The sequence below is a fragment of the Larus michahellis genome, chromosome 4 (assembly GCF_964199755.1).
Source record: "Larus michahellis chromosome 4, bLarMic1.1, whole genome shotgun sequence".
NCBI classification, from domain to species: domain Eukaryota; kingdom Metazoa; phylum Chordata; class Aves; order Charadriiformes; family Laridae; genus Larus; species Larus michahellis.
The window spans coordinates 31,704,804-31,723,747 of record NC_133899.1 but is presented as its reverse complement, the minus strand read 5'-3'; the positions used below and the strand labels follow the sequence as shown (position 1 = coordinate 31,723,747).

Sequence of the window (18,944 nt, the reverse complement as noted above, 5' to 3'; positions counted from 1 at the left end):
CAGCCAAATAGCCCCACCTACTTTAAATATAACAGCTACCAAAGAAATAGAATTTGGTATGCTATACTACAACCATACAAAAAGAAGAGACAACAGCCTACTAGTTTAACTGAGGGCAGTCAAACAAGTGCCACAGTTTGTACTGTACCTGTCTCTCTCAAACAGGAGAGCCTAACGCAACCTCCCCAGGTCTCGTTTCTTTTTGACAGTTCGAGAGCAGAAGCAGCAAGAAGGAAAATGAAATAAAGTCTACATGGATCAACTCTGTAAACCTGCTAAAACCTCAAATAATAGCCTTCCCTTCCATCCTACTAAGAGAGAACACAAGGTGTTCATTTTTAACTTAGATTAGAAACTGAGATTAAATCAGAAGTTATATACAAGAAAAAAAGAGAAGGAATTCCTGTAGATGTTTCCCTGCAAGTATCCGATTTTAGTGGACAAAAACCAGTCAGAAACCTGACAGAAAACACTGTTTTAGATGGAGGGACACAGGGCTAAGTTTCAATAGACATTTTGCCTGATCATTACATAAAAGGAAATAAACAAGCTATTTACATCTTAAGATATTTTCATGACTTCACAGCTATTAAGATTGTCCTTTCCACCACAGCTGGAGCTAGCACTAGCAGCTTCCAGAAATACACTGAGTTAATTCAATAGCAAAGAACAGAAGAAAGTATCTATGAAATTAGAGAACAGAGAAAAAAGCCTTTTAGAGAGAGATGTGTACAATACCATGCAGATAGCTGGGTACCATCTTAACATCATTTTATTACATTTAAGTGGAAGCTTTCAGCCTTGCTACCACCTTTGAACTGTTTCAGACAAACTTGATATTAACCAAGTATCCATGTCCTACTCTTTTCCTAAAGTTTTGGAAGAAGTCCAAGATAAATTAAGCCCATTATATGTACACTTTCTTGTTGCATTAATGAAAGTGTAGCTAGGTTGTCTCTTTTGAAGTGTAATGTAACGACCATGAAGACCCATTAATGGTTAGTGCAAGACTTGTTTTATGCTAATATTTAGAACTCAAAGATGAACTAGTAATTAATACTGCTCTTCCCCTCCCCTCCACGCTCCATGTGGCATGGATATTAGTATCCTCTGGGCACTTCAAGCCATGCATCATTATAATTTCAACTTGAAGTCAAGAGGGAATTAAACTAACTATGTAATAACATACTTTAATTATTGTTCTAAACACAGAACACCTGCATGCACTCTCTTTTGTATTGGAAATATGCATACTAAGAAGGTAGGCAAATACAGAAAAAAATAACAGATATGCCCCCAAGTTCTATGTATGCAAAGTTCCCAGGAATAGAGTAGTGTTTTAATCTTAAACCCTTTTAAATAACGTTAGCAGTTGATAGCACTGCAGTCTTTCCCTTTGTTTTTGAAAAAGCAAATGCCCACAAAACCAACTCAAGCTAATGAGCCTAGATGTCTTGCCCTAGGAAGGATCGAGGCCCATACTCAACCTCTGTTCCTAAGGGAGCACAGAGACAAGGGCACTGTTTTTCTAAGTCCTCTTCAACTCTCTCATCAGTCCTACCCAACGAAGTCAACTCTAGAGCTAGTTGGGCAGCATCAGTTACATTTGGAAGAGGACACGCTGGCCCACAGTGATGGCAGCAGCTGACTGATCAAACATTCATATAGCTCCAAACAAGATACATCATTTTTTTCCAATGGCATTGGCTCTGAGCACAGGTATTGTCAAAGGCCTTTTTGCCCTAAAGGAACACAAATGTCTAGGTTTTATTGCTACATGAGTTGCACGACGGTTTCAGACAATTTGAACTTCACATTTGCACAAGACATTTATCAAACAGATTGTAGATTTCCTCACAGCTAGGAACAAAAATGTAATTAATCTAGAAAAAAGGGGATAATGTACTTAAGCTGTCCTTCATACCATCCCCAAACTGAACAACAGCTCAGTTTTTAATTTCTGCACATGCTAAAGAGGCAGGCAGAGAAACAAACAGAAAGAAAACACCTTGTGTCAACTTCACAGATAGCTGCTCACCTTCCCTGAAAACCACCTCAGCACTCTGAACCAGGACACTGCAGACACAATCAAAGCTGTATCTGTATCTTGCTGCTCTCCATAAATTTACAGGAATAAGCTGGGCAGAAAAATAACAGTCACCACAGTAAGAGATGGTGCAAGTTCTTTCATGTAGATCAACACATGCAAGGAACTTGAATAAAGGATTAAACAGCGATTCTGCACACAGACATGCACACTTAGTTAAATATATGTGGGAGCACCAGAGTTTAGTTGTGGAAAAAAATAAGTTTATAAACATGTTCTTGAAACAAATGCTTGTATCATATTCCAGTAGCAGGACTGAATCTTCTGAACAGCACTTTGTGGCTACAGTAAATCTTTATCACATGTTTGCAACACCAACCACTATGCTGCATTTAATTACTATTAAAAATGAACTGCTTACAGCAGCAAATAAAAAGAGTATACAACAGTATAAATAGGCTACAATTCCAAGATATCTATTTGACTATATGGCGACCAAGGCTTGATCAATCCCACCAAAACAAAGCAGCAACAGAACTTTAATATGAAATCACACCTTGCAGATTAATGTAAACTGGAGGGGATCTGATATAGCTTTATATTATTACAAATCAGACATAACCCACAAATTGGCATTCCTTTGGAAGGAAAGCTTTCTAACAAGCATAGTAAAGTACACGGAACAACCTCTGAAAGCAGGCACTTGCCCTGTAAATTTACTCTAAGCAAGTGAACTAAGAGTGCTTCTCTTTTTTTTTTTTTCCTTCCCCTTCTCCTCACATTGACATGGATCTGGAAGCTATGAAAGGGAGATTATCTCAGCAAGTCTTCAAGTTCATTTCACTGTTGATCCCTAGTTAGTTCTCTGCTGGGTACCAGCGTTACAGCTTTCCTCAGTGTATCAAGTGGAGAACAGAAAGAAGCCATGCAGAGTAAGCTACTGTACTAGCAAAGTACTAGTGAATACTTTTCAGTTTCTTTAGTACTTAATTAGCCAATGACCCTTCTGATGTTCTGTCTTCTCCAGATTCCTTACCAAGCATAAGTTTCACAGACTACCAAATCTTAAAAATATATCCTAAGGCCTTACAGACAAATTATCACTGACAACAAGCTGTCACAAGTAAAGCCTATCTTTTCCTGCCAACTAAAGCTTATTTTATTTACCTTACGTTTATGGTGATCTGGAGGTAGATGTGAACAGCTTGAGAAGATCTGTTGATGCACAACAGTTTGTTCTTCTAAGCCCTGTGACGATTAAATTCTGACAGTCCACAGTTTAAGTCCAGGACATGCAGTGGTAGAAAAAAGGTATTTGAATTCTGGGAATTAACCTCTCAAGAATTGCCACCAGCTAGGTTTGAGCAACACCTTTACCCTTCACTTCTTACAGAGCAAGAGAAGATGTGAAGTTGATTACAAGCTTTAAACCAATAACTTCAGGGTTGCATGGTTTAACACTAAACATCAGAAGACACTGCAGGAGCACTAAATACTTGACAACCAACATCTTAAGTGTGTAGACAAGTCTAAACATTTCAGTTTCTCCACTTCCTTCTCTTCCTCACTTTCCAATAGAAGAAAGCACCATTCTGTGTGTATGAATTATGGAAACAATATTCAGTTTTACAAAGTTCTCTAACAGCCAAATACAACACTAAAATATTTTGGGCCTATATATAAACATATAGTTTAAACAAGTTTATAACCAACACAGAAGGTGCTATCAGCTCATTGCTATGTACAAAAAACAGTCATTAGTGAGGGGCAGCAGATGGCTATACTTGCTCTGAACAGTCCAAGTAAACGGTCTGACTTCTAGACTTTGCTGATTACATGCAGCCAGCTACAGTAAAAACTCCATGTTGTGATATAAGGAAAATCATTTTATTGTAACATAAAAGAGAACTAGAACTATCAAAAGCACCTGAAAAAAAATTCTGTGTACATGGCATAAGAGAAAGGAACTGCCACTAAAATCTATTAAGCAGCAGCACAGGTTACCAGACCAGTATTATTAAATTGTCCTCAACTCATGGGAAGAGCAGTAAAGAGTACCAAAAATTGCACACTCTAAAAAACTTCTAGTTCAGTCTTGATTAGAGTAGATCAATAATTAAACTATTGACATATTTCTCAACTTACTGCTTAAAGCACATGTCAGTCAAGTCTTCCAACTATGAACAAGCTCCCTAATTAGAACTTAAGTTCTCCAGCTGGCATCTTGGACCTTGAAGATTAAAAGGGTAGACTGCGTTTTAAGACAGACATTTCAACTCTACAATGCTATAAACCGAATGATACATAATGTGGCGGGGAGGGGGGCACCGGGGGGATGGCAGTGGCCAGAAAAAGACTAAAAGAATCCTATTTGATGGTTTAGCCTAACTGCCAGCTTATATGGTATTTCACTACAATTTGCATGTACAGAACTGCTTCAGAAGAATTAAGGAAAGCTAGCTCTACCTGAAACTAGCATTTTCTAACAATTGTAGGATAGTGCAGCAATATTAATATTGCCTACTCACTGGAAGTCTGGAAATGTACAATTTATTTAATTCAAACATTAGATCCTTAAAGTTACTTAAGCTGGTATGTTCAGAGTACTAGGAAGCATAGGAGTGACTAGAGACCTAGTGGACTATCTAGAAGTAAAACAGGCATTGCAAGAACAATTTAACTGTAATAATAATGTAGTTAACAAAACCCACCAGAACACATCCTGCCGGGAACAAGATATATAAAATCAGGACTTTCAAGCCCAAGCAGGATGTAAAGAGATTGCAGTTTATGTACTAATACACCAGTCTTATCTCAGATAAAAAAAAAAAAAAAAAAACACAAACAAAAACCCAACCAAAAAAAAACAACACCAAAAACCCCAACTTCAGAGAATGAGCACCTGTACATCTGTCCAAGAGGCATATAATTGGTTACTCAAAGACTATTAGGTTGTTTCTTAGCAACCTCTGCAAGCTCTAATCAAGACTAAGATTGCCATTCAGCCTTGAAATGTCTTGCCCCTTCCATCTAATATAGCATTCTAACTGCTATTGAGGAGCAAACAGTCATTTCAACCACAGATAAAATCCATGCTTACTATGTGTTTCAGCTGAGAGTTCCTCTTAGCACTTGCTATCAGAAGATCTTCATGTCGAATATGCTTTTTACACTTTATTTAGTATCTGAAACAGCAATTAATAAAATAAACCTTTAAATCTCCTCCTTTATATAAAATAAAGGCTAACTACAAATCTAAAAAAAATGACCTTGGAAATAAAGTTTAGTAAGCGAGCACAAGTTATAGCCAAAGTCTTAAACAACAAGATTTTATAATGGTAAAACATTCTCTGAATACAGATACAAGAAAAACACTTAATATCAAATACAGCAGTAGACACATTTCAGGGAAATAGCAAGCATTTATCTCACAGAGCTGGATGATATTTAGATCCTTGGTGATGCTGAAATGCATCTATACGTCGCACACACTAGATTTCTTAAACCAAGTATCTTTCAGCAAAACTCTGACCAGCAGATCAAAAAAAAAGAAGTGGCCACAAGAATCTGAATAATTGAAAAATAAACTCATCTGTTCAGCCCTAGTCTAGCTTCATTGCTCATCTGTAATATCAATGGACATACGATAGTCTCCACTTAAGACAGCAGTCTTAAAGATTAAGTTTTATATATTTTTCCTTACGCAGTAAATGAAGACACCAAAAGTCTACGGTTAAATCAGGGATGGCCGCTCTTCCCTGACTCAGCATGATCTACACAAGAGCTATCACACAGCTCTCCTCAGCTTTCTCCCTCCTGACAGGTCTCCCTGAGTGTACAACAGGGGAAGGTGGTACCTCTAAAAGGGTCCCACTGCCCCATGGGAGGCAGAATTTCAGCAGATGCCCAACAGATGGTCTTAGCCATCCACACCAGTTCATTCCCCAACCCTGGGGGCAGTGGCAGAGCAGAGCTGTCGGGCTACATGTCCACCTCCTGTCCACATGACAGCTGAACATGCAGCTCAAAAGCCACCAACTGGGTATGGCAGACAGTACTGCCAGTGGTCATCTCTGGCCAAAACCTGATCAATTTTATACACCCACTAACCATAAACTAGAGTAGCCTTCTACCAAGAAGCCCAAAGGCATATCAGAGTGCTGACGAGGAAGAGAATGGTGGAGCTACTGGCAAGGAACAGTAGCAACTACCCTTTGCGTAAGCATCTGGCTAAGCATTAAGGAGCCAAAAGGAATGCCAGTAACACATTTATTCCTCACTCCTTGAAGTAGCCTCTCTCCTTCCAAATTGCTGCTCCCAAGCTTCTTCCAGACCAGAGGATTACTAGCAGATACAATTGTAGAGGACCAAGGAAAAGTAAACTGACATGCTAGCGGGAAAGTGACCCTCCCTTTTTAGTCTCTTCAGTAGGCTGAGAAGCTCTGAACTAGAGCAAGCAAATGCAAATAGGACCCACACAGAGTTGACAAAACATTGGCCTTGTTTTCAGAAGAGGAGGGAGGGAAGCTTTCAGGCACACGGTAATTTAAAGCTTCTGCAGATGACTAAGTATACAATGCGATCATAGCTGCTTTATTAACTTAATAAAGTAGTTTCTAAAGTATGTTCATAGCATGTATTTCAGAGCCAACACTTGCACAAAGCAACACCTACAGAAAAAACAAGTGAAGGAGTCAGACTACACAGAAAGGATGAATTCTACTCATCTCACCTACACCTAAGTGACTCGATGGTGTTGCTCAAAAGAGGGGCCAGAGAGCCACCAGCCCACAGGGATAGCACAAACACAATTAATTTTAAAAGTTTAAAAAAAAATACTAAATCATCATCATTTACCTGCACATCTGTCTCAAATACAATCCTGCTTACACAAGAAGAAACCTAGCCTAGTGAGAAGTGTCCCTGCCTATGGCAGGGGGAGTTGGAACTAGATGATCTTTAAGGTCCCTTTCAACCTAAACCATTTTATGATTCTATGAAGAAAAATTTTGTGGCAACTGATTAATGACAAACAGATTAAAAATGTACTAAACTATTTTTCACATTTTTTACATCCACAAAACATAGTCGTTTCACATCATCCATTGTTTGACAGAAGCTTAATCTTTTGCAGCTTTTGTGCTGACAAACAGTGAACTGTAACAGTAACTCAAGGCAAGCTGGACTTGCACAAGGAATACAAGCAGCAGCATCAAACACAGAAGGCAGCTTTTCCAACACAAAGCTCCTCAATATCTACACCAACAGACTTCCTTGAACTTCACGGGATTGCTCAGAAAGTCTGCAAAACAGTGGGAACGCAGCCCAATTAGGCCAAAGTGATCAGATCACAAATCTGATATAAATACAAGCAATTATGGTTTTACCCCAAACAACTACGTTACAGATAAACCTGATCGTTCAAGATTACAGCTGCAAGTAGTCATGTCTTTAGCAGACCTTTTTTTTTTTTTTTTGACAAAACACTGTTTGAAACATCTTCAAACAGCCCAAAGACAGTGCTACAAAGCTTCCATCACACTGCGGTGAATCGAACATACTCTGTTTCTTCCTCACCCTCTTGTCCAGCTCACATCCTGTAGTGTAAGAGTAATCCTGACTACTTTAATACCTACTCCATTTTCAGTCAAAGATTTAATGCCCGCACCAGCTGTGTAGCTAAGAGTGTAGTATTTCACTGATAGGCTGGCTAGAGTACCTTCTGGAATAAAGATTAGAAAGTTGACAAGAGGTGTATAAGCATACAACTCTCAGTGTCTGGGAGGTAAAGTTATTTGTCCGCAAGTTTTGAGTTCGGCCTCAGTGTTTCTAATAAATAAGCAAGTGTTTATTTAAGGAAGCTTTCAAGGAGTATAAATAGAAGTGTTCTTTACTATCTCACCACCTCCGTGACATTCAAAAAACCCCCAGAACTTTAAGGTATAAAACCTTAAGCAGTTAGTAGAATACTGTCCTCTGAGGCATATTTATTTCAAAGTCAGAAGAAATTCTAGATTTAGTGACATCAACGTATGAAAGACTAGGAGTGCAAAGAACACTTCTGCTTAAAGTTAGAAGATAGATTTTCTATAGTTACATGAAACTTAAGTCTTTAGGCTTTCTATTCTGGGCAAGCTGCAAATAGTTGCTGGCACACACAGCATGCCAATAATAAATCCCTTTTTCAAAGAGTGGTTCAGTAGTGCTCACCATTAAGGCCTTGATTCTTTTTTAGAGGTGACACCTGCAGCTGCTATTGAAATCAACTGGAGTTGTCACTACCCAGCATTGGTAAAGTCAGTCTCTAAAACATCACCCAATTATCTTCTTTTAGCAAAGAGTATAACAAAACCTGCAAGCTACTCTTCATGTTAGTGTAACTTGAAACTAAAGGGATATCAGTTATACAATAAACCGTTCCTCTGACCTCAACCTTTCATTTCTGATGAAAAAAGTTTGAAAGTAAATACAGTAGTGAGCAGGTGAAAACATTTGATTCCCTGATCTACTTTCCAAGACTGAGGAAACACGGATCCACGTTTTCTGATCCACACTACATCTTCTCCATGAATTGCAACAGGCAAGGGAAGGCCTTATAAGCACAAGGACCACAGGTGTTTTGTCAAAATAAGAAACAGTTTGGCATGCCAGTTACCACAGCAGTCTTAGAGTCTACATGCAAAGCCATCAGGCAGAGTCAGTAAGCAAGCAGCAAGCTCAGGGAGGGGGAAAGTGGTCAAGCATTAAAAAGGAAGCTTTGTGCTATCAGCAGAGCCTTCCACCCGGGAAAAAAAAAGTTAGGCTGCTGGCAAATAAGACAAACATGTATGTAATTCATCAATATATGGCTATCAACCAGTTTATTTTTTTCATGATAACTTCCTCTGCTAATGAGGTGTGATGCATGTACGTTATAACCCACCGCTATAGCAGGTGAATTTTACATTTTGGCATGAGGTCTTGCTCTCACTTCTTATTCCCTGCCCTCAAGTCTTGCTTGGACTGTATGTTTGCATGCACTTTTTTTTTAAGGGGAATTTGAATGGAGCAAAGAACAACTGTTTAGAGGTAAAGCTTGCTGTGTATCACTTGAAGGTACTTCATTTGTCAAATTCTGATCTTTTTCCATGAAAGAAGCGTATGTACTGTTTCTCAAGTACAGCTGTGTACAAGCACCTTTTCCAGTGGTAAACGGCCTAACTTTAACCTGCTTAATTTAAGCCTATCTGTCACAATGCGTTGTCATTCAAGCTGACAGGATGCATGTTTACTCTATCAGGGAGCACGGAGTAATCTAATCCAGGATGTTTTCATTACAAAGCCTCAAGATCCTGATCAGAGAGCAGTGATGGCTGTGTTAAGACAGAAGGTAGACCAACTGTAGATCTACCAGCCAAACAAAAACAGACAAGAACACTTCCTACAGTCAGGCTGCCTAGCTCCCTACAGGCACCAAGGATCCCAGATAAGGCGCTTCAAGGATAGATGCCTTCCAACTTAATTTTTCACATTAGAAGGACTGAGAGAGCTTGACGCAGAATCCTATATTGAAATAAACATCTGAAAGTGCCAAACAGAACACTGTACCCATTAAGTAATAAAGCTATAAGGTCAAGTATTCCTGCTTGGGTTTTGGCAGGGGAGGGGTTGCTTTCTAAGAAATTCAGCATTTACAGCTGCAGCCAAGTTATTCTCTCAACAGCTTTACATATTTGATGGTTCATGCTCCTGTGTATGTTTCAGATCAAGACTGAACCCTTCCAGGCATTTGGATGAGACTCACACATGGACTGCACATGGATGAAACTCACACAGAGCCTGGATATTAGTTTTATATACTTTCACCCATTTTTATCAACCTGAAAGTTAACAGTACTTCAGAAGTTTAGAGAGAGGTGCTACAATCACACTCCGAATAGGAAAAACTTAAGATCAGTGCTTACAAAAGTAATCAACTAGTTGCCCACATTCTAGTGGGGAAGGCACCCTTTACCCAAGCAAGCTGTGAGGGCTGCCTGAGCCTCTACAACCTCTTCTTCAGATAGGTACACAGAGTCCTAGCTAAGAGGATTTGTGATCTCTCAAGGAAAGAGAGAAGTGAAATTGCTTGTTTCTGCTACTTATCTCCAAGGCCCTGAACTCTGAAGTTCACCTGTGGAGTTCAGAGTATACTATACTGATACGTATACTGCACTGTCAGTCACACCAGAATCTCAAAAACAGAGGGGCTGAGGGGATATAGTGATGCATACTGTAACGTATGATTTCGACATCCACAACTAGTCAGAACAATTCCTCTATATGACTAATTAACTGAAGTAATGGATGCCATACCAATATTTACGGTGCAGGAAAAGCTGCGAGTTCCCTGAGGGAAGGAACAGGGTGGAGGTAAAAAAACCACACACACACACACAACTCCATTTCATGCCATCTTGCAAAGGAGTATGAAAAATGGCTCCACGTAACCCACCCAACAGAACACCTATAACTTTAAAACATCATCTTCAGAAACAGCCTTTAATTAAATCCAAGTCTAAAATTCTGCCAATACCCTAATTGTTATTGATAAATATTGCTGCGCAAGGTATTTCTGAAGCTTCAGTGTCGAACAGCTCTGTGTCACAAATTGCTCAAGACTAATAAACCTAAACTGTGTAAGTTACCAGAATTGATTCTTCAAAACTACTTGAATTCTTTTGTCTTTTTTGTTTTAAAGTTGCACACAAATTTTAATTGCATCATTTGTTTATTAACAATCTCAAATGGGCATTAAGCTTCAAGTTTTACAGCAGGAGGCAAAGAAAAAAATGTGAGGTAGGTGGGTGAAGAAGACAGCTGTATTGTTCTAGCTGTTCCTCAGCCTCTCCCACTGCCAGATTTCTGTGGATGATGTATCCCAAGGTAGCAATTTTAAGAACTTTTTGGCAATATCCCAAGCTCCTCTTGCAAATCAGAGATCAGATTAACATTATTAAAAAGACAGGAAATAGGAATAAACTGGATAACTGACACTGTATCAAACAGTGGAAGTCACTGAACTCTGGTACTGCAGCTTTACAGAAGAGACACTTGTCCACATTTTAGGTAAAATTTTACCATGCAAAATTAAAAAAAAAAACCAAAAAGCAAAAAACAAAACAGTTTAACAAAACCAAGGCAAAAAAGCCACCTTTCAAGATACTACTTGCCTTACGGCTACTGCTAGCTCAGGACACTGCAATATCAAACAGACATCAAGAAAGCCTCCCTCGAGTGATTTATACATTAACACATTAGTCTCCTTATGTGAGCGAGTTATCATTCAGATGAGGTTCAATAAGAAGTCCACATATACCATTGCTGGCTTACATTAGGGTTGGATTTCTCAGTCTTAAAAATCTAATCTAGAACTACCACAGTAACTCCTTTGCCCACTGCCAGTACCAAGGCAAATTCGTTTCATAAGCAAAAGACACAATTTCCAATTCTCCTTAGTCTTGTCCCTTCCCAGCATATTCAATAAATGAACATTAATTTCATTAGTGTCGCATAGCAAAAAAAAAAAAAAAAAATCACATGAAAAGACTATATCCGTATTGTCCTTTCTTGTTTGCAAACTTGAGTAAAGAGAGAATAGTATTTTAGAATAATTTCCAAATTACGCCAGTGAGTTACAACCTAACCCAGGAACTCAATCTATTGCATTAAACTAGCATTACAATTAAGCCTCTCGTTGCAGAGTCTACAGAGGTTATATACAGTTCCGACAAAGATGCTGTGTTCCCCATCAACAGACTGAATGTCCAGAATTCAAGATGTAACTACAACATTCAGAAGGGACTTCTTTCCACAAGTGCATCCACGGACTGCAGTAGAGGGACTGTTTTTAAAAGTACAACTACTCCACAATTTATTTTTAGAATTGAGGGTGGGCAGGGACAGTATTCAGTAAACCTTCCAAAAATCAGCCAGCCACCCACTAAACTGCACTGGGACTGTTTAAATAAATTACAGGCTGCTTTGCAACAGCTGCAAGAAAAAAAACAGTGGAAAGAAAGACCAAATATTTCAAGTCCTTTAAAATGCTGGAGGCAGTGATAAAAAAATAGCAGCAGACATGGTATTGTATGCTAGAGACACTGTGGCAATTTACCTGCAAGAGGTAGGTCAAACAGGCCTTTCTTAGGAGTTGATGAGCATAGAACAACAATATCCGGCAGCTGCAAGGTAGGAATGTGCTTATTCCAACAGAGGAAAACTGAAGAAGGCTGGGCTTAGGGACTTGCATTGTAAGGATTATCAAACCCTCCTCTCATTTCAAGTAGAAATACTAGAAACTGGCAAAATAAAAGTACGAGTTAAGTTACCTTTACTTCCTCATGCAGATAACATATAAAGTTTGAGGCACTAACGCTCCTGAAATCTCCTACTGAGGAATTTATGATTTCATGAAGCCCATATTAAATGGTCAATAAAGAGGAGAAAGAATCTTAATTCTACCTTTGATCTTATAACTTAAGAACAGAGTTCTAAATAACCTGGTTTTATGGTATTTGCTATACCTGTTAACAGGAATTTTTCAACTTCCACAGCACCAACAAATGCAATCAAAACACCCCAACTTGGAAATCAGAATGTAGTCACCCCTGTGCAGAGAAATTCATCAGTTGTACCATTTTTTTTAACCATCTAACTTGAGCAAAACCCCTGCCTTAAAATAGCAGACAGTTCTTAATTTGAGATGCATGAGCATGAGAGTGGAGGGTCCCAGGGACCACAGAAAGTTAAGTGATTTATGGGGACCGGTTGCCCTTAGTACAAAATACAAGTGAGCAGTTTTGTCCCTAACCATTCCCAGCAGCAGTTTTCCAAGTAACAAAGATCCTGCGAGCTACATAATCTCAAGAGGTCGGTAAGGGCCATTTCATCTGTTAGTCACCAGGTGCCAAACACGATCTGCAGGTACCAGCGCTTCCGATACTCATCTCCCTCCTGAGCTAGGGCATTGCACCATCCCCATTCCTCAGCGCCTCGCAACTTGCCAGCTTCCACCCCGTGGCCCACTTGGAAGGGCCAGGAGCAACAGCTGTGAACCTCCCTGCAGGATCCTACCTGCCTGCAGCCGGGCAGGAAGCCCGGCCTTTCCTCCCGCCCGCCCGCCGCTCCCCACCACGGGCCCTGCTCCGCACCCAGCGCCCCCAAAAAAGCAGAAGGAAGCACCCCCCCCGCCCGCCGAGGACGGGGACGAGCCTTGGCCTGCAGACCCTGCCGGAGGGGTGGCGGGGAGGCGCACGGGGAGGTGGGGGCTGAGGTAACCGGTAGGGCTACAGAAAACCCCCCGAGATCCTGAGGGGAGAGAGGAGCAGAGAAGGACGGGGGCAGCACCGGGGTATCGCCGGCAGACGCCCACAGCTCCCGCCGCCACACGGCCGAGGCACGGATCCGGTGTCTGACAGGATGAGGCTCCGCTCCGGACGCCCCCTCACGATTCGTGCGCCCGGAGGCGGCCAACTCCGGCCTCCCTTCGCCACCGGGGCGGCGGCGAGCGCCGCGCTCAGCCCCGCGCAGGTGTGTGTCGGGGGGGGGGGACAGGGAGGGCTCGCAGCGCTCGGGACGCGGCCGGCCCCCGCCCTCACACCCACGGCCGGCGGCTCCCGCCCCTCCGACCCCCGCGCGCGCTGCTGCTGCTGCCGCCGCCGCGCGGCCCCGCCCGCGCCCCGGGAGAGGCGGCAGCTCGCGCCCTCCAGCCGCGGCACGCGCCCCGCGCCGCGCCCCCACCTGCGCCGCGCGCCGCCCGGCGGCGCCCCCTGCCGGCCGCAACCCCGCACTGCGCGGAGCCGCGGGGGCTCGGAGGCACCGGGTCGCGCTGCGCGGCTGCCGTCGGGCTTTCGCAGGCGGCTTTTCGCCATTATTATCTTCCCCCCCCCCCTCTTTTTTTTTTTAAACATTTTCGGCGCACAAGCCGCACCTGCGGCCCGTGCGGGAGCCCGTCACGCGCTCCGCCCGCAGCCGCCGGCCACGCCGCAGCCGCTCCCCGCCGCCGAGAGCCCCTTGCGAGGTTGTCGCGGCCCCCGCGCCCCTCCGCGGGGCGAGGGCAGCGCGCCCCGCCGCCCTCCCCACACTCCCGCTCCGTGCCCCCGCAAGCCCCGGCAGGCGGCCGGCCCCGCCCGGGCAGCGCACCGGCAGCTCGCGCGGCTTCCTAACGGGGGAGCGGGCAGGCGCTGCAGAACCGACGGGGGGGTGGCGGCGGGGGGGGTGGCAGAAATAAACAAAAAGAGGGGCGATAACAGCAGCCCCATCATCAACCTACCGGCCACGCAAACTGAAAGGGAATAACAATCCTGCCCGTCTCGGGGGTTCTGCCTTGATGGGAGTATTTGTTGCTGTTCAAATAGAAAATATTTCCACCGAGAACGGGGGTAGATCCGAATCCGTAGTTGCAGGGTCCGACCGGAGTGATCTTGGCCTGGTATTCCTTGAGGCAGACTTTCACGTAAGTGTCGCACTCGTCCCGGGTACAGTCCAGGTTCTGGGGGCTTTTCATGCCATCGCAGCATTCCCCATTGAACAACTCGCCGTTTACATTCCGCACCGAGTTAAGCCGCAGCTCGAAATAGCCCGTGGACCGGGACACCTAAAAATAAAAATCAAAGGGAAGAGACAGCCTCCTTTACTACCGCGGCCCAGCGGCAGCGCGGGGCTGCGGCGAGCGCTCCCCGGTACACCCCCCCCCCCCAACTTTCGCCGGCTGCGGGTTTAGCCCCACCGCGGCAGCACATATATGTACATATATATATACACACACTATATACATATATGTGTATATATAGATATATGATGTGCGCAAAGTAGAAGCGGAGTAGGGAGAAGGGAGCCGCGCCACCGGCCGGGAGCGGAGCCCCCCGCGCCCCCCTACCTGCACGCAGGAGGCGAGGAGCAGCGCCAGGCTGAGCGCGGCGGCGCGGGGGGCCCGGCTCCGCCGGCCGGCGCCCCGCATGCCTGCCGCTCCGCGCCGCCGCCTCAGAGGAGCCCGCCGAGCCCACCGGCCACGGACCGGCGGCCGCTCGCCGCATGGGCGGCGGGGGAGCCGCCCGCAGCGCGCCGGAGGGCGCAGGGCATGGGCTGCCGGCGGGGCCGCCCGGAGCGTTCCGCCGCCGCTCCCCTCCCGCGGGCTCCGCTCGCCCTCTGTGCGCCTCGGCTCCGCGGACACCCAACAAGTAGGTGCCGGAGTGACAGCTTCATTACCCATTCGCCGCCGCTGCCGCCGCCTTCATATTAATGAGGGGGACGGCCCGGCCCCGCGGCCGGCGGGTGGGGCCAGCGCCGCTCCCGCCGCGGCTCTTAAAGGGCGGCGGTGGTAGCCCCCGCCCTGCCTTGCCGGCAGCGGGGGGTCTGTTAGACCCAGAGGGGATGTTGGGGGAGTACCCCCACGGGCAGTGAGGTACGCGCCCCCACGCGTGCCGCGGAGGAGCGCTGCGGGGTGCGTGTGCCCGCACTCGCGTGTCGGTGGGTGGGGAGGAGCCCGCGGGGCGCCTGCACCCGCAGTGTCGGAGGAGCAGCCGTGGGACGTGCGCGCCCACGGCGGTGGAGGGGTGCGTGGGGTGGGTGCAGCCCTGGCCATGGAGGAGCACGTGGGATACACGCATCCCCACTGGTGTGGAACCGCACGGGGTGTGCGCACAGACAGGAGTGGAGGAGCACGCGTGGTGCAAGCACACAGGGTCAAGGAGAAGGGCTTGGGGTGGGAGCACCCCAGCGACGCAGGAGCACGCATAGTTCATGCACCCACAGCTGTGCAGGAGTGGGCAGGGTGGGATCACCTACAGCTGTGGAGGAGCCCACAGGGTGAGAGCACCCACAGCTGCGGAGGAGTGCGCATGATGTATAGGCTCACAGTCATGGAGGATTGTGCTGGTTGGGAGTGCCCGCAGCCATGTAGGAGCACACATGGTGCATGCAAGTGTAGCTGTGGAGGAGAACACAGGGTGGGATCGTCCCTCGGCTGTGGAAGAGCGTGCATAGTGGATGCATGTGCAGCTGTGGGGGAGTGTATGGGCTGCGTGCACCTGTGGATGTAGAGAAACACAGAAGGTGGGAGCACCCACAGCCCGAGAAGTGTGTGAGGTGCATGCACCTGCAGCTGTGGGGGAGCACATGGGATGTGTGCGCCCACACTCATGTTGAAGCACAAAGGGTGCGCGCACCCACAGCCACATAGGAGTTCACACAGGATCGCTTATAGAGTGTTCTCAGTGACGTGTGCGGTACAGAGAGCAGATGGCCAAGTGGTGGGATCATGTCCTTCTCCAGTGGTGGCTCAAGCAACTATGAGAGCGAGCAGAGATTTCTCCTTTAGTATAAGGATCCTGTGATTTTGATCCTTGCTGACAACTATGAAAGCTAAACATCCAGAAAACTGCATGCTATGGATACGGTATCAAAGCCCGGATCTGCATTTAGGACCTAAGTTTTCCTTCTGTTGCTCTCCCTCCCTCCCCCTTCTCCCCGTTTTAACTCTTTAGCGCTGATCACCCACCAGAGTGGACAATTGGAGAACAAACAGCTCAGAAATCAAAGGGCTGTCATGTTTCCCTGCACGGAAAACCTTTCACAGAGCCTCCCCCTGCCTTTTCAGTGCCCCGGCTGCCTCCCGTCCCTCCAGCAGCCAGCCGGCACGCTGCTCCTCTGCTATTCATGGCCAGCCTGCAGCTGCAGCTACTCTCCTAGGCTGACACAGCAGCAGCTGCTATATGTGTGCCAGCTGGCTAGCCGCTCTCCAAAATCCTCTTGTCCGCCCTGCTCCCCTTGCTTTCCTGCCTCCCCACCTACAGACCTGCTTCTCCTTCCCCACCCACGTCTCCCACTCTCCACAATCTGCTCTGGTTTCCTACCTCCCCGCTGTCCTGAGCCTACCCCTCTGCTGTCCTGATTCACCTTACTTGCTCTCCAGGAAGCATCCCCTACTTTCCCTCTCATCCCTCCTTGAGCTCAAACAGGAGCTCTCTGAAGTGGCGCGGTGAATATTGCTTTTAATTATTTTATGTGTCCTCTCTTTGAAACTGTGCCTCCCAACATAACTGTGTTCAAGCATTTTTTTGGTTAAGATAACCTCTAGTATTAGAAGGTGGCAAAGGGAAAGGAGGGGGAGCTGAGGGAGGGCCAGGGCCTTGGTTTGAGGTGTTATTTTAAAGTCAGAACTTTTTGTTAATCAGAAACTTTGCTGGGCCCCTACCCTTGCCCAGCTGCGTGCTTCTAAATAGACAGGCAAATGCTCTTTAGTTTTAATTACCTATTCTGGTGGCTGAAGGGAAGGAGTTTCTTAGACTAGCTTACTGCCTAAAGATTATTTTGTGGTGGATGGCAGCCAAAATATTTTGCAAGACAGGTATTTTGTTTGCATGTATCATCATAAACAAACATAAAACCTCATAATCCTCGTTCAGCATTATGCGGTCAATATGCCTGTGGAGGAAGACATATATTTTTATCAGCAAGCTAAGCAAATGTAATACAGAAGAAAGATGATCCAGTAGTTACAGCATATGCTCGGTCTCTGCAGAGCCAAGCTCGGTTACCTGCTGTATCACAGAATTTCTTTGTTACCTTGAGCATGCTGCATGTTCTTTTTATGCTTTGGTTTCACCTTTTAAATATCCTACGGTACTCAACAACTCTGGTGCCATTTAAAAATGCCTTTTCTCGCTGTAACCTGACTTCACAGGAGCAGAGTGGGGAGGTGCAGCTATTTCCAGGCATTCTCTCTGCTCAGGAGAATTTTCATTTTATTCTTCTCGGTGCTGCAGCCCCATTTTCAGCCTGAACTACTTAGTTCTCTTATTGTGGTCGTTATTTCTCGAGCGCCATGGAGATTCACTCTTTTCTTCTGCAGGTATGCAAAGTTGTTTCATTTTAGTTATGCACAGATAGCAACAGTTTTCAGGAAATGCAGCAAAAATATTTCTTAGCGTACAAACTCTGAGTTCCTAAAAAAGCCCAGTGGCCAGATCTGGAGGTGAATGCTGAGCAAGGCTAAGAGGAGTCATCCCTTGCAGCTTGGACAACCCACGTCAGACTGTCTCTGTAGGACCAGCCCCGAAGTGGGACAGTCCAGCCTCCCGTGTAGTCCCTGCCTTCCTGAGGGGGCTGCCTCCCACTAGCACTTGGGGGGAGATAAAGTTAGATAAGATGAAAAGCAAAAGGTCCTGTGCAGCCCTTGGGGTGGCTTGGACACTTCGAACAAGCCATTGAACTCTTCTGCATCCAGGTGGCAGGATTCGCCCCGCTCCTGCTCCAGTCGCATGACAGCTCGCGGGACCGGGCTTCCCCTGCTCTGAGCAAGCGCGCCGGAGGCTCCATAACTCATTCCCAATCAGCTGCGCTCTCCAAGACCCGCTCGAGGCCCTGGCTGCCAAGTGTAACGTGTCTCCTCTTACACCCACACCTGCAGCCCAGCCTGCTGTCACCCAACCCGCTGGCTTTCCCGGCTGTACTGCATCTGGCTGCACCGGCAGCCGTCCTTTTCCCGGTGAGTGAGGCTGGGACCTTTCCTTTGCCACTGCGGGGTCATCCTCCCCTCGCCGTTCCTGGAGAAGGGTCCCTTTGCCTTTGCATTGAGTCGTGGGACCGTCCATGAGGTGCCCTGCAGGCACCTGCCTGCTGCTCAGGGGAAGTCGATATAAATTTCCCTATGCCGAGCACAAGCTTTGAGGTGCTCTTCTTTCACTCCTTCCCCACCAGTACAAGGGCTGTCAAGATCCAGATTAAAAAAAAAAAGTAAATATCCTCACATTGCTGCTTCCTCCTGCTGCTGTTCCTTCTCCTTTCTCCAGCAACCCCTGATGAGCGTAGCAAGTGGGAATGGGGGGCCACGTATGAGAGAGGGGTGGAAATAGGGCTGAGGAAACTCGTGCTTGAT

General features: G+C 45.8%; 1 protein-coding gene across 1 annotated transcript in view; it reads right to left on the bottom strand.

Moving 5' to 3' along the window:
* Positions 1-15,278, bottom strand: part of JAG2 (jagged canonical Notch ligand 2) — a 70,321-nt gene extending 55,043 nt beyond the window's left edge. The window contains exons 1-2 of the mRNA XM_074583793.1: positions 14,946-15,278; positions 14,340-14,663 (exon numbers count right to left, since the gene is read on the bottom strand). Of these exons, the coding sequence (XP_074439894.1) occupies positions 14,340-14,663; positions 14,946-15,278 (657 nt within the window). The remainder of the gene's footprint in view (positions 1-14,339; positions 14,664-14,945) is intronic.
* Positions 15,279-18,944: the final 3,666 nt, after the last annotated feature.